The sequence below is a fragment of the Babylonia areolata genome, chromosome 34, assembly GCF_041734735.1.
Source record: "Babylonia areolata isolate BAREFJ2019XMU chromosome 34, ASM4173473v1, whole genome shotgun sequence".
In the NCBI taxonomy this organism is placed as follows: domain Eukaryota; kingdom Metazoa; phylum Mollusca; class Gastropoda; order Neogastropoda; family Buccinidae; genus Babylonia; species Babylonia areolata.
The window spans coordinates 2,953,439-2,968,133 of record NC_134909.1 but is presented as its reverse complement, the minus strand read 5'-3'; the positions used below and the strand labels follow the sequence as shown (position 1 = coordinate 2,968,133).

At 41.9% G+C, this 14,695-nt stretch overlaps 1 protein-coding gene across 1 annotated transcript in view; it reads left to right on the top strand.

Annotated features, from left to right (window-relative positions):
* LOC143277360 (nicastrin-like) overlaps positions 1–11,859 on the top strand; it is a 36,664-nt gene extending 24,805 nt beyond the window's left edge. Inside the window, exons 15-16 of the mRNA XM_076582145.1 lie at positions 1,357–1,454; positions 11,156–11,859. Of these exons, the coding sequence (XP_076438260.1) occupies positions 1,357–1,454; positions 11,156–11,290 (233 nt within the window). The 3' untranslated portion in view covers positions 11,291–11,859. The remainder of the gene's footprint in view (positions 1–1,356; positions 1,455–11,155) is intronic.
* The last annotated feature ends 2,836 nt before the right edge of the window (positions 11,860–14,695 follow it).

The window sequence follows — 14,695 nt, the reverse complement described above, 5'->3', positions numbered from 1 at the left end:
GAGGGGGCCTTTAGTATTGACAGTATGTTGGAGAGAGAGGGCGTTTAGTATCGACAGTATGTTTGAGAGAGGAGGCCTTTAGTATTGACAGTATGTTGGAGAGAGGGGGCCTTTAGTATTGACAGTATGTTGGAGAGAGGGGGCCTTTAGTATTGACAGTATGTTGGAGAGAGGGGGCCTTTAGTATTGACAGTATGTTGGAGAGAGGGGGCCTTTAGTATTGACAGTATGTTGGAGAGAGAGGGCCTTTAGTATTGAAAGTATGTTGGAGAGAGAGGGCCTTTGGTATTCACAGTATGTTGGATAGAGGGGGCCTTTAGTATTGACAGTATGTTGGAGAGAAGGGGCCTTTAGTATTGACAGTATATTGGAGAGAGAGGGCCTTTAGTATTGACAGTATTTTGGAGAGAGGGGGCCTTTAGTATTGACAGTATGTTGGAGAGAGGGGACCTTTAGTATTGACAGTATGTTGGAGAAAGGGGGCCTGTAGTATTGACAATATGTTGGAGAGAGGGGGCCTTTAGTATTCACAGTATGTTGGAGAGTGGGGACCTTTAGTATTGACAGTATGTTGGAGAGAGGGGGCCTTTAGTATTGATAGTATGTCGGAGAGAGGGGGCCTTTAGTATTGACAGTATGTTGGAGAGAGAGAGGGGGGGCCTTTAGTATTGACAGTATGTTGGAAAGAGGGGGCCTTTAGTATTGACAGTATGTTGGAGAGAGAGGGCCTATTAGTATTGACAGTATGTTGGAGAGAGAGGGCCTTTAGTATTGACAGTATGTTGGAGAGAGAGGGCCTTTAGTATTGACAGTATGTTGGAGAGAGAGGGCCTTTAGTATTGACAGTATGTTGGAGAGAGAGGGCCTTTAGTATTGACAGTATGTTGGAGAGAGAGGGCCTTTAGTATTGACAGTATGTTGGAGAGAGGGGGCGTTTAGTATTGACAGTATGTTGGAGAGAGAGGGCCTTTAGTATTGACAGTATGTTGGAGAGAGAGGGCCTTTAGTATTGACAGTATGTTGGAGAGAGAGGGCCTTTAGTATTGACCATATGTTGGAGAGAGCAGGCCTTTAGTATTCACAGTACGTTGAACATTCCCATGCCATTCCAATGTTCACATTGTGGTTTCTTTTATGCTTGTGTGTGTGTGTGTGTGTTAATTTGTGTGTGTGTGAGTGTGTGTGTGTGTGTGTGTGTGTGTGTGTGCACTCACTCATGTGCGTGTTTACCCATGTTTGTTAAGTGCCTACATCCCAGTTTAGAAAATGTGCGCTTTACAAATTGACATGATAATTATCATTATCATCGTTACTATCAGTAGTATTTACTATTATTATCAATATGTCCCTGTGCAGATTATGACTGGGGGTCAGGAAAGTATTCCACATGGACAGAGTCGAGGTGGACTGACTTCAAAGTGAGGGTCTTCCTCATGCCCAGCAAACAGTTTCAGGTGGGTGTGGATTGTGTTCTTTTCTCCCACCCCACCCCCACCCCATGTCTGTCATATGCCCAACTTTGTTATCCCCCCTGTCTTGCAGACAGCGCCACCTGTGTATTCACCGTGCCTCTTGTTTAATATTACATGCTTCACACGTTTCTGTTGTTTTGGGATTTGGGGGGGGGGGGGGTTGCTGCCCTATCATCTGCACCATTTCAGTGACATTACTCCCACATCTCTCATTCCCCATAAACAGCCACACCCAGGTTCATCTATCGTAGACCCAGCATCAACAGGCCACAGGGAACTATCCCTATCAGGTCGCCAGGAGGCCACGCACCAGAGGAGACCCTGTACTGTTGCTGAGTCATTTCGGTGGTGTCCGTTATTGCCTGTTCTGATTTAATGTACTTTCAACACCATCTGCCAAACCTCCTAATGACGACAGTTATCTCGTGGAGCCAGAGTGAGCGAGCATCCCTTCCAGAGTGGAGACTGCCACCATGTCCCTCCAACAAGAGTCTCCCATGAATCTGCTGACACAAAAGATGTGAACACGGCTCACCCCAGGGATGGAAGTGGAGAGGATAGAAACTTTGGTGCTGTCCCTGTCGTGTGGTCTGTGTGCCTTGTGGCCAGTGTGTGTGTGTGTGTGTGTGTGAAGGGGAGTGTCTGTGTGCCTGGTGGCCAGTGTGTGTGTGTGTGTGTGAAGGGGAGTGTCTGTGTGCCTTGTGGCCAGTGTGTGTGTGTGTGTGTGTGAAGGGGAGTGTGTGTGTGTGTGTGTGTGTGAAGGGGAGTGTGTGTGTGTGCCTTGTGGCCAGTGTGTGTGTGTGTGTGTGTCTGGTGGCCAGTGTGTGTGTGTGTGTGTGTGTGTGTGAAGGGGAGTGTCTGTGTGCCTGGTGGCCAGTGTGTGTGTGTGTGTGTGAAGGGGAGTGTCTGTGTGCCTGGTGGCCAGTGTGTGTGTGTGTGTGTGTGTGTGAAGGGGAGTGTCTGTGTGCCTGGTGGCCAGTGTGTGTGTGTGTGTGTGTGTGTGTGAAGGGGAGTGTCTGTGTGCCTGGTGGCCAGTGTGTGTGTGTGTGTGTGAAGGGGAGTGTCTGTGTGCCTGGTGGCCAGTTAGTGTGTGTGTGTGTGTGTGTGAAGGGGAGTGTCTGTGTGCCTGGTGGCCAGTGTGTGTGTGTGTGTGTAGAAGGGGAGTGTCTGTGTGCCTGGTGGCCAGTTAGTGTGTGTGTGTGTGTGTGTGAAGGGGAGTGTCTGTGTGCCTGGTGGCCAGTGTGTGTGTGTGTTTTTGTTGCTTGATTAACGTAGCTGGGAATAACTCGCTTTCTGAGCCGCGTCCCCTTTATGATGAGATGAGAAACCAACCCCGCGTGACGTGTTTGTGTGCAGTCTTGTGTAACAAAGTGTATGCATTTATGTATTTCTTGTTTTTACGACTTTCATTGTGTCTGAGATATATGTGTGATTATGTTTATCTATTTGTAGATTTGCAGATGGGTGTTTGTTTTTGGTGTGTGTTTGTTTTTACACTTTTTTGTTGTTGAGAATCTGATATTGTGTGTTGGATAGTTGTCTGAAATGTTTTTGGGGCGAGGGGGGTGTTTGCTGGTGTGAGCATATGTGTGTGTGTGTCTCTCGGGGCGGGTGAGTGTTTATTTTAACCATATTTTGCACACACCTTTACCGTGAAACATGGTGATTGAGAGCCAGTGTATGAGAACCATCATCATCATGACCATCATTATCACCATCATCATCATGACCATCATTCTCACCATCATCATCATCATCACCATCATCATCATCACCATCATTCTTACCATCATCACCATCATCATCATCATCATCATCATCACCATCATTCTTACCATCATCACCATCACCATCATTATCATCATCATTAACACCATCCCCATCATTATCATCATCATCATCACCATCATCACCATCATCACCACCATCATCATCATCACCACAATCATCATCATCACCATCATTATCATCATCATTAACACCATCCCCATCATTATCATCATCATCATTATCATCATCACCATCATCACCACCATCATCATCATCACCACAATCATCATCATCACCATCATTATCATCATTAACACCATCCCCATCATTATCACCATCATCATCACCATCATCATCATCACCATCATTATTGCCATCATCATCACCATCATCATCATTATCACCATCATCATCTTCATGATCACCATCATCTTCATTATCATCATCATCACCATCATTATCACCATCATCTTCATCACCACATCATCATCATCATCATCATCATTAACAAAGGGAGTGTGCAGAGCCAGTATGGGTACTGACGGTGGTTAGTGTGGCTTGTACATACATGTGATTGTTCTTCTTCAGTGCCCAGGGGCTGCAACTCCCACATTACTTGTATGCAGGAGTGGGCTTTTACATTTAGGACTGTTTTTCCTCCTGTAATGCAGGCAGCCATACTCCATTTTCAGGAGTGTGCATGCTGGGTACGTTCTTGTTTCCATAACCCACCAGACGCTGACATGAATTACAGGATCTTTAATGTGCTTATTTGATCATTTGTGTGTGTATACACACGTTTTTACTTCTGCCATTTACGCAAGCATACTCCGTTTTCGGGAGTGTGCATGCTGGGTGTGTTCTTGTTTCCATAACCCACCAGACGCTGACATGAATTACAGGATCTTTGATATGCTTAGTCGATCTTTTGTATGGGCATACACATGAAAGGGGTTCAGGCTCTGAGCAGGTGCACACACCTGTTGAGTGTGGCTTGTGTAACTGATGGTGGGTTGTGGGTGTGACATGTGCAAACAGGTGGTCACTCTGACAGTGGGTGTGTGCTTTCTCGTCGTCTCTTTGATCCTCGTCTATTTCGTCGAAGCCAGCGCCGACGTTTTGTTTCAAAGCGCCTCGAGCGAGCAGCCGTCCACTTGAGGAGCGAGGTGTGTGGGGGCTGGAGGGGAAGTAACTGTGGCCGCTCTGTGAACTGTTTGTTGTCGTTGTCTCCACTGCATGCGGCTGTGTGGGTGTTGGGGTCTTCTTGTTCTAACTGCCTGCCACTGTGTGCTTTGGGCGTGTTGGAGATCTGCTCAGTTCACCAACCCAGGGTTCATGCAGGTTTTATAAAGTGTTCATGTATTTTGAAGAAAATGGCATGCCTTTTTTGATTCCTTTAAAGTATTGGGGGGGGAATACCCAGTTTTATATAAAGTTTTTAATTCTGGCTTTTCCGTGTCACTGACAAAGAATTGATGCATACTTTCTGTCACTGAGAGAGCACTGCAGCTAAATGTTCCAGCGGAGTTTTAAAGTTGAAAGTAATTTATTCTTCTTTTTTTTTTTTTAAGTTGATCCTCAAAGGATTTTTCCTTGACTGAAGTTGCAGTTCTCATCTGTGTAGCAGGCAGTGATTCATGCAAGGGGCATAAGTTAGAACTGAGAAGTGCTGATGTGATAGTCTTGAGTTTTGGGCCCTTGGTGTTGTGGAGTTGGCTTTTTTTCTTCTTTTTTTTTATCTTTCTCTCTTTTTTCTTTTCTTTTTTCTTTCTAATTAAGATTCTGTTTGAATCCTACAAACCTGGGATAAAGAAATGGCGTGCCTTTTTTAAGTACTTAAAAATCTTCTTTTTTTTTAAATACCCACGTTTGTAAAGTTTTTAATTGTGGCCTCTACATTACTGATAACAAAAAAAAACAAAACAAAACAAAAAAACCCCAAAAAATAAATATATATATATATATATATATATATATATATATATATATATATATCTTACTGATTACAAAAAATACTCATTGTTTCTGTCAGTGATATAGCACAGCTGTGAAATGTTCCACCTGAGTTTGATTTTAAAGTAAAATAACGATTTATGAAAACTTATTCCTGAAAGGAATCTTTGTGACTGAAGTGCTGGCACTAAAAGTTGATGTTTTCAGTCTTGGTTCCTTACCTTCAGGATCATTGGCTTTTGGTGTTTTAAGGATTTTTAAAAGTTTTGAAATATTGTGAATTAAAACCTGCATGAACCCCAGTTTCTGTTCTTTTTATTTGATTCTTTTTATTTTCAAGTCTTGATCTTTTTCTTCATTGTTGCTTGAGCTAGAGGAGAGCTGGTGATTTGGTTCTGTTTTGTTGTTGTCAGCAGAGAAAGACTTTGGAGAGGAAGATTAATTGAAAGAATAAATAATGATAGAAATATGCCAGGAGGAACTTATCCTGTTTAGTTCTTGTGCTGAACTCCTCCCACCCCATAAAAAAATGGAAAAGGAAAGGTATTCAGAAAGATAGAAAAAAGGATTTGTAAATGTTCTACCCACTCTTCATTCTTCTACTCTATGTTATGTTTCATCTGAATACAGACTTAACTTTGAAAATTGTAATGAATTATTTCTCTGCATGTACACAACAACAAAAATGCTTGAAAAAAGAAAAAGAAAAAAGAAAATGTTAGTATATTTCTCTGCATTTTGAAGTAAACATATAAAACACTTGAAAGTCATAGAATAGTATATTTCTCTACACATTGAAGAGTGAATATGTAGAATTTGAAAATTGTAGTGAAGTATATTTCTCTGTGTATTGAAGTAGACACATAAAGGGCGTGAAAATGAGAATGTAGTATATTTCTCTGCGTATTGAAGTAGACACATAAAGGGCGTGAAAATGAGGATGTAGTATATTTCTCTGCGTATTGAAGTAGACACATAAAGGGCGTGAAAATGAGGATGTAGTATATTTCTCTGCGTATTGAAGTAGACACATAAAGGGCGTGAAAATGAGGATGAAGTATATTTCTCTGCGTATTGAAGTAGACACATAAAGGGCGTGAAAATGAGGATGTAGTATATTTCTCTGCGTATTGAAGTAGACACATAAAGGGCGTGAAAATGAGGATGTAGTATATTTCTCTGCGTATTGAAGTAGACACATAAAGGGCGTGAAAATGAGGATGAAGTATATTTCTCTGCGTATTGAAGTAGACACATAAAGGGCGTGAAAATGAGGATGTAGTATATTTCTCTGCGTATTGAAGTAGACACATAAAGGGCGTGAAAATGAGGATGTAGTATATTTCTCTGCGTATTGAAGTAGACACATAAAGGGCTTGAAAATAAGGATGTAGTATATTTCTCTGCGTATTGAAGTAGACACATAAAGGGCGTGAAAATGAGGATGTAGTATATTTCTCTGCGTATTGAAGTAGACACATAAAGGGCGTGAAAATGAGGATGTAGTATATTTCTCTGCGTATTGAAGTAGACACATAAAGGGCGTGAAAATGAGGATGTAGTATATTTCTCTGCGTATTGAAGTAGACACATAAAGGGCGTGAAAATGAGGATGTAGTATATTTCTCTGCGTATTGAAGTAGACACCTAAAGGGCGTGAAAACGAGGATGTAGTATATTTCTCTGCGTATTGAAGTAGACACATAAAGGGCGTGAAAATGAGGATGTAGTATATTTCTCTGCGTATTGAAGTAGACACATAAAGGGCGTGAAAACGAGGATGTAGTATATTTCTCTGCGTATTGAAGTAGACACATAAAGGGCGTGAAAACGAGGATGTAGTATATTTCTCTGCGTATTGAAGTAGACACATAAAGGGCGTGAAAATGAGGATGTAGTATATTTCTCAGATGTTTCTGTCTTCTGTTGTTTCTTTGTGTGTTGTGGTCTGCTTCGTGCCAACTGTTTTATTTCAGTTGCGATAACTCTTGTTTTGTTTCATCTAATTATAATAATGATGATAATAATGACAGTCGATGCACTATCCAGAAAACTGCTCCAGGTGGTTTACAAAACACATTATATTCTACATGACACATAACATCAGTGTTACTTATACAAACCAGAATGTACCTTGCAAACTACGAGGGTCATTCAATAAATAAGGTGAATTTTTCGGTATAAGGACTTCTAATACAGATAGAAGCTTACTTTTTTTTTTTTTTTCCAACGTAGTCTCCCAGCACTGTCAGACACTTTTCCCATCTGTGCACAAGCTTCCGTATTCCCTCAGCGTAAAAATCTTTGGACTGATGTCTCAGCCAGTCGCTCACAACACTTTTGACTTCATCGTCACTTTCAAACTTCGTGCCTCTCGTGAACGCTTTCAAGGGACCAAACAGGTGAAAGTCTGAAGGGGCAAGGTCTGGGCTGTAAGGGGGATGAGGGAGCAGTTCCGACCCTCGACCCTCCTCTGTTTGTGCTCTGGAGTAAGCATCTTTGGCACCCACCGGCAGCTGACCTTCGAGTAGCCAAGGTCATCATGGACAATTTTGTGTGCTGTCCCAACAGATAAGCTCAAAGTCCTTGCAATGTCATCCACTGTCACCCTTCTGTCAGACTGAATGAGGTCATTGACTGATTCGATCACCTCAGGAGACCTCACTTCTGTAGGCCTTCCAGGCCTGTCTTCATCCTCAACACTGCTCCGTCCTTCTTTAAACAATTTAGCCCACTTGTAGACATTTTTTCGGCTGAAACATGTGGCACCATACACAGTTGACATTCTCCTATGAATTTCAACTGGTTTGCACCCTTCAGCAACCAAAAACTTGATAACTGACCGCTGTTCAATCCTGGAGCATGCTTCTTGGTCGGCCATCTTTGTTAATCGCCAAAACTCTCAAAGTTTTTTTTAATCTGCAAAACAAATTAAATCCATGTGAAAAAGAAGTAAAACAAAAAAAAATTTTTTTAAAGTAAGCTTCTATCTGTATTAGAAGTCCTTATACCGAAAAATTCACCTTATTTATTGAATGACCCTCGTATATAATCATTAACACAGTGCATATATTATGTAAATGCATGCATACATACATACATACAAACATATGTACGTACATAGATGCATGCTTGCATGCATTTGTCAATTGTGGTACCTCTTCTTCTGTGTTAATTGTCATACACCTTCTTTTCTTTCTTTCTTTAAATTATCATACCTCTTGTTTTGATCGTCGTACTTCTTGTATTTTAATTGTGATACTTCTTTTGTTTTGATTATGATACCTTGTCTTTTGTTTTGATTGTGATACTTTGTGTAATTGTCATGCCTTTTCTTTTGTTTTGAATTGTGATATTCTTTTGTTTTATTAATACCTCTTGTTTTGTTTCAGTTGTGTTACCTCTTCTGTTTTAATTGTGTTGTTTCTTCTTATAATACATCATCTTATATTTTGATTATAATACCTTTTTTTGTTCCAGTTGTGTTATCTCTATTTTTGCTTTAGTTATCATAGCTCCGTCTGTATAGCACAGTAAAGGGTTGGACTGTGCACTGGTTTTATAGCATGTTTTTGATATCCTGTTGATAGCATTGGTCTGCATGCTGCCTTCCTTGCAGGAATGGTCGTCCTTTGGTCTGTCAGCATATCTGCTCTGTGGTGGTCTTTTATTTATCTATGTATCAGAATCAGAATTTAGTCATAGGTAGACACATACAGCAGTGTTTTATGTGAGCTGTGTGTCACACACACACACACACACACACACACACACACACACACACACACACACACACACACACACACACACCATAACACAACACACACACATAAGCACAGAGAGAGAGAGACAGAGAGAGTCAGTCAGACTCAGAATTTATTCATTAGTAGAATCAGAGTATATTCAGTGAAAAGCCATAGCCCCATTTGATAAGAAAGAAAAAAGGGGGTTGGTACATGTGGGAAAGTGAGACAGACAGTGAGACAGTGGATATGAATGATGTGTTGATCACTTCATGCCTCTGGCCCCCTCTGTTTGTCACTCTCTCTGTCTCTCATTCTCCCTCACTCTTTTATTCTTTCCTCCCCCTACCCCTCTCTCTCTCTTTCTGTTTCTCTCACTTTCTCTCTCTTTGTCTCTCTTTTTCTCTTTCTGTTTGTCTGTCTGTCTCTCTCTGTCTTTCTCTCTTTCTTGCTTTCTGTCTACCATGCCTCCTGTCCTCATTATTGTTTATCCATGAAGTTATTGTATTGTATCTAAATACTTATGTACTGTATATATTTACGTGATTTTGTAGTTTTGCTGTTGTGAATATTTTGTCTTCCACTTTTTTTTTCCTTTCTTCCTTATTTTTTTGTTTGTAGAGTGCCCAAGGAAAAAGAAGAAGAAGAAAAAAAGAAGAAAAAAAAAATTAAGTATATCATATATATTGTGATATAAATGATATTGTGCCTGTTCTTTTACCCTCTGGAAAAAAATTTTTTAAATTCTTTTTTTTTTTTCTTTTGTTTGTTTTAGACAGGCATACCTAGCTGTGCTGTATTTTGAACTTTGGGTTTGGTTTGGTTTGTTTTAGCCAGACATACCAGTCTGTGGTGTATATTGAACTGTAGTTTGGTTTGTTTTGTTTTAGACAGACACACCTAGTTGTGGTGTATATTGAACTGTAGTTTGGTTTGTTTTAGACAGACATACCTAGTTGTGGTGTATATTGAACTGTAGTTTGGTTTGTTTTAGACAGACACACCTAGTTGTGGTGTATATTGAACTGTAGTTTGGTTTGGTTTGTTTTAGACAGACATACCTAGTTGTGGTGTATATTGAACTGTAGTTTGGTTTGTTTTGTTTTAGACAGACACACCTAGTTGTGGTGTATATTGAACTGTAGTTTGGTTTGGTTTGTTTTAGACAGACACACCTAGTTGTGGTGTATATTGAACTGTAGTTTGGTTTGTTTTGTTTTAGACAGACACACCTAGTTGTGGTGTATATTGAACTGTAGTTTGGTTTGGTTTGTTTTAGACAGACACACCTAGTTGTGGTGTATATTGAACTGTAGTTTGGTTTGTTTTAGACAGACACACCTAGTTGTGGTGTATATTGAACTGTAGTTTGGTTTGTTTTAGACAGACACACCTAGTTGTGGTGTATATTGAACTGTAGTTTGGTTCGGTTTGTTTTAGACAGACATACCTAGTTGTGGTGTATATTGAACTGTAGTTTGGTTTGTTTTGTTTTAGACAGACATACCTAGTTGTGGTGTATATTGAACTGTAGTTTGGTTTGTTTTGTTTTAGACAGACACACCTAGTTGTGGTGTATATTGAACTGTAGTTTGGTTTGTTTTGTTTTAGACAAACATACCTAGTTGTGGTGTATATTGAACTGTAGTTTGGTTTGTTTTGTTTTAGACAGACACACCTAGTTGTGGTGTATATTGAACTGTAGTTTGGTTTGTTTTGTTTTAGACAGACATACCTAGTTGTGGTGTATATTGAACTGTAGTTTGGTTTGTTTTAGACAGACACACCTAGTTGTGGTGTATATTGAACTGTAGTTTGGTTTGTTTTGTTTTAGACAGACACACCTAGCTGTGGTGTATATTGAACTGTAGTTTGGTTTGTTTTAGACAGACACACCTAGTTGTGGTGTATATTGAACTGTAGTTTGGTTTGTTTTGTTTTAGACAGACATACCTAGTTGTGGTGTATATTGAACTGTAGTTTGGTTTGGTTTGTTTTAGACAGACAACCTAGTTGTGGTGTATATTGAACTGTAGTTTGGTTTGTTTTAGACAGACACACCTAGTTGTGGTGTATATTGAACTGTAGTTTGGTTTGTTTTAGACAGACATACCTAGTTGTGGTGTATATTGAACTGTAGTTTGGTTTGGTTTGTTTTAGACAGACACCTAGCTGTGGTGTATATCGAACTTTGGGTTTGGTTTGTGTTTTTTTCAGACTCAGCTGTTGTCAGCAGGCGTGGTGATATTTGTGATCTCTCTGGTCGTCGTGTACTGGGTGAACGCCAAAGCTGCTGTCCTCTTCTCCACTCGTGGAACGTCCAGGGAATACCTCTTTGAGTACAGTACTTAGAACACCACACGGGCTGTAGTTTTAGCAGTGATAGTGATAGTACATTTAGGGTGAAATACCACAGACCTGGAAAACTGCTGGGAAATTTGCTTGCGATTTTTGCACTGAAGGAAACAAAATTCACATCAGCAACATCGTTGTTGCGTAAATTCGTAGACACCAGTTTTGCATGAACATTGCTGTGGAACTTTTATTCCGCACGACAGAGCAAAACTTTCATGAATCTTAACAATTTGGGGCCGAACCCTTCCTGGTTGGTGTAGTGTTTGATGAAAGCCCTCCTCTACCACGTCCATGTCTGGGGTGAGTTTCTCCTCTGTGCTTTGTTAGCAGATGTATTTTGTCAGGAGATCTCCATGAAAACCCAGTTCCTTGATCAGGTTGCTACAAGCACCTTCTCTGCTGCTGCCAGAGCTTCAAAGTGTTGTTCAGCCAGGTTCACTGCTTCCTCTCTGCTGCCTGAGCTTCAAAGTGTTGTTCAGCCAGGTTCACTGCTTCCTCTCTGCTGCCTGAGCTTCAAAGTGTTGTTCAGCCAGGTTCACTGCTTCCTCTCTGCTGCTGCCTGAGCTTCAAAGTGTTGTTCAGCCAGGTTCACTGCTTCCTCTCTGCTGCTGCCAGAGCTTCAAAGTGTTGTTCAGCCAAGCTCACTGCTTCCTCTCTGCTGCCAGAGCTTCAAAGTGTTGTTCAGCCAGGTTCACTGCTTCCTCTCTGCTGCCAGAGCTTCAAAGTGTTGTTCAGCCAGGTTCACTGCTTCCTCTCTGCTGCCAGAGCTTCAAAGTGTTGTTCAGCCAGGTTCACTGCTTCCTCTCTGCTGCCAGAGCTTCAAAGTGTTGTTCAGCCAGGTTCACTGCTTCCTCTATGCTGCCTGAGCTTCAAAGTGTTGTTCAGCCAGGTTCACTGCTTCCTCTCTGCTGCTGCCAGAGCTTCAAAGTGTTGTTCAGCCAGGTTCACTGCTTCCTCTCTGCTGCCTGAGCTTCAAAGTGTTGTTCAGCCAGGTTCACTGCTTCCTCTCTGCTGCTGCCAGAGCTTCAAAGTGTTGTTCAGCCAGGTTCACTGCTTCCTCTCTGCTGCTGCCAGAGCTTCAAAGTGTTGTTCAGCCAGGTTCACTGCTTCCTCTCTGCTGCCAGAGCTTCAAAGTGTTGTTCAGCCAGGTTCACTGCTTCCTCTCTGCTGCCAGAGCTTCAAAGTGTTGTTCAGCCAGGTTCACTGCTTCCTCTCTGCTGCCAGAGCTTCAAAGTGTTGTTCAGCCAGGTTCACTGCTTCCTCTGCTGCTGCCAGAGCTTCAAAGTGTTGTTCAGCCAGGTTCACTGCTTCCTCTCTGCTGCCTGAGCTTCAAAGTGTTGTTCAGCCAGGTTCACTGCTTCCTCTCTGCTGCCAGAGCTTCAAAGTGTTGTTCAGCCAGGTTCACTGCTTCCTCTCTGCTGCCAGAGCTTCAAAGTGTTGTTCAGCCAGGTTCACTGCTTCCTCTCTGCTGCCAGAGCTTCAAAGTGTTGTTCAGCCAGGTTCACTGCTTCCTCTCTGCTGCCAGAGCTTCAAAGTGTTGTTCAGCCAGGTTCACTGCTTCCTCTCTGCTGCTGCCAGAGCTTCAAAGTGTTGTTCAGCCAGGTTCACTGCTTCCTCTCTGCTGCCAGAGCTTCAAAGTGTTGTTCAGCCAGGTTCACTGCTTCCTCTCTGCTGCCAGAGCTTCAGAGTGTTGTTCAGCCAGGTTCACTGCTTCCTCTCTGCTGCCAGAGCTTCAAAGTGTTGTTCAGCCAGGTTCACTGCTTCCTCTCTGCTGCCTGAGCTTCAAAGTGTTGTTCAGCCAGGTTCACTGCTTCCTCTCTGCTGCCTCCTCTTCTTCTTTCCGTTACACGACCAACAGCGACTCACTGATGACTCTGTCGTGGTTCATGCATGCTGGGTATTTTCGTGTCTCTATAACCCACTGAACACTGACATAGGTTACACAGGATCTTTAACGTGCGTATTTGATCTTCTGCATGCGTATACACACGAAGGAGGTTCAGGCACTAACAGGTCTGTGTATATGTTGACCTGGGAGATCGGAAATATCTCCACCCTTTACCCACCAGGCGCCGTTAGCATGATTTGAACCCAGGACCCTCAAGATTTAAAGTCCAACGCTTTAACCACTCGGCTATTGCGCCCATCCACATCTTTGCTTCACATCTCTTCTTCCACAGCAACAGGACTTCATTCAGAATTCTTACATTTTTGACACGGATTGCCTGCTTTCTTTTTTTTTACTGGCCCTATGACTCCAATGCAAACTGGTGGGCAGATGTTGTTGTTTTTTCTTCATTGCAAATTTCACATGAATTGTTTGCTTGCCAATTTCACATCATTTTTATTCTGGGTCTGTGGAATTTCACCTTTATTTAGCGCTCCAGGGAATGCCTCTTTGAGTTCAGTACTTAGGGCATCAGTGCAGGGTTTCTTTTGGTGATGATTATAATTGTTCATTTGTTTAGTTCTTTCAAATCCTCAAAGTGCTTTAGAATAATGTGTCTGATACTAAGCACACACATGCATGCACACACAAACACGCTTGGAAGAAAAAGACATGGATCCGTAGAATACCGACAAGGAAAGGACTGCCTTCGTCATGCAGAGATTGCTTGAAGGGGAATGTTTTTAGATTTGTTGTAAAGGATGTGAGAGAGGGAGTGTGGTGGACTGAAAAGGCTGTGAATTCCAGGTGTGTATGGCTGAAGAACTGAAGGCTTTCTCGGCATTCAATTCAGGCTGCTCTCCCGTGGGAGAGTGCGTCTTTCCTCAGTGCACCACTGTTCATAGTTTATCTGTTTCTGCCTGCAACTAGTGCAAGTGTAATTGCTTTTGTATTGAAGTGGATTTTTCTGCAGAAGTTTGCCAGACTGGTTGGTCTTTCTTCAGTCAGCCATGGCTCTTCGGAAGTACCACTGTACAATGTATCCTATAGTTGAGGGGTGTGGTTTTGTCACAGGATCAGAATGTGAACACTTTGGTACAGGAATGTACACACACCAGCATAGGCAATGCATGCATATTGCTGTGAGCATTTGGATGCATTTGTGCATGCAGACGTGTGTGTGCAAACACACTTGCACGTACACACACACATACACACACTCACACATATACACTCACATACATACACACATGCGCGCGCGCGCACACACACACACACACACACACTGATTATTATTATCATTATTGAATTGTTACTGTTAAATATAATTGCATGTTAGTTATGCATTTTTTGGTAGTTTTCTACCTTTTCTGCTTTCCACTAGAGAAGTTTGACAGGGTCAGGTCTTGGTTATGTTACATTTACAGCTTGGTCGTCGCCTTCTTTTTTTTCCCTACCTGTCTTCAAAACGTCCATCAGTGCCACAGTCTGGTCACAGCTTTCATGTCAATTGT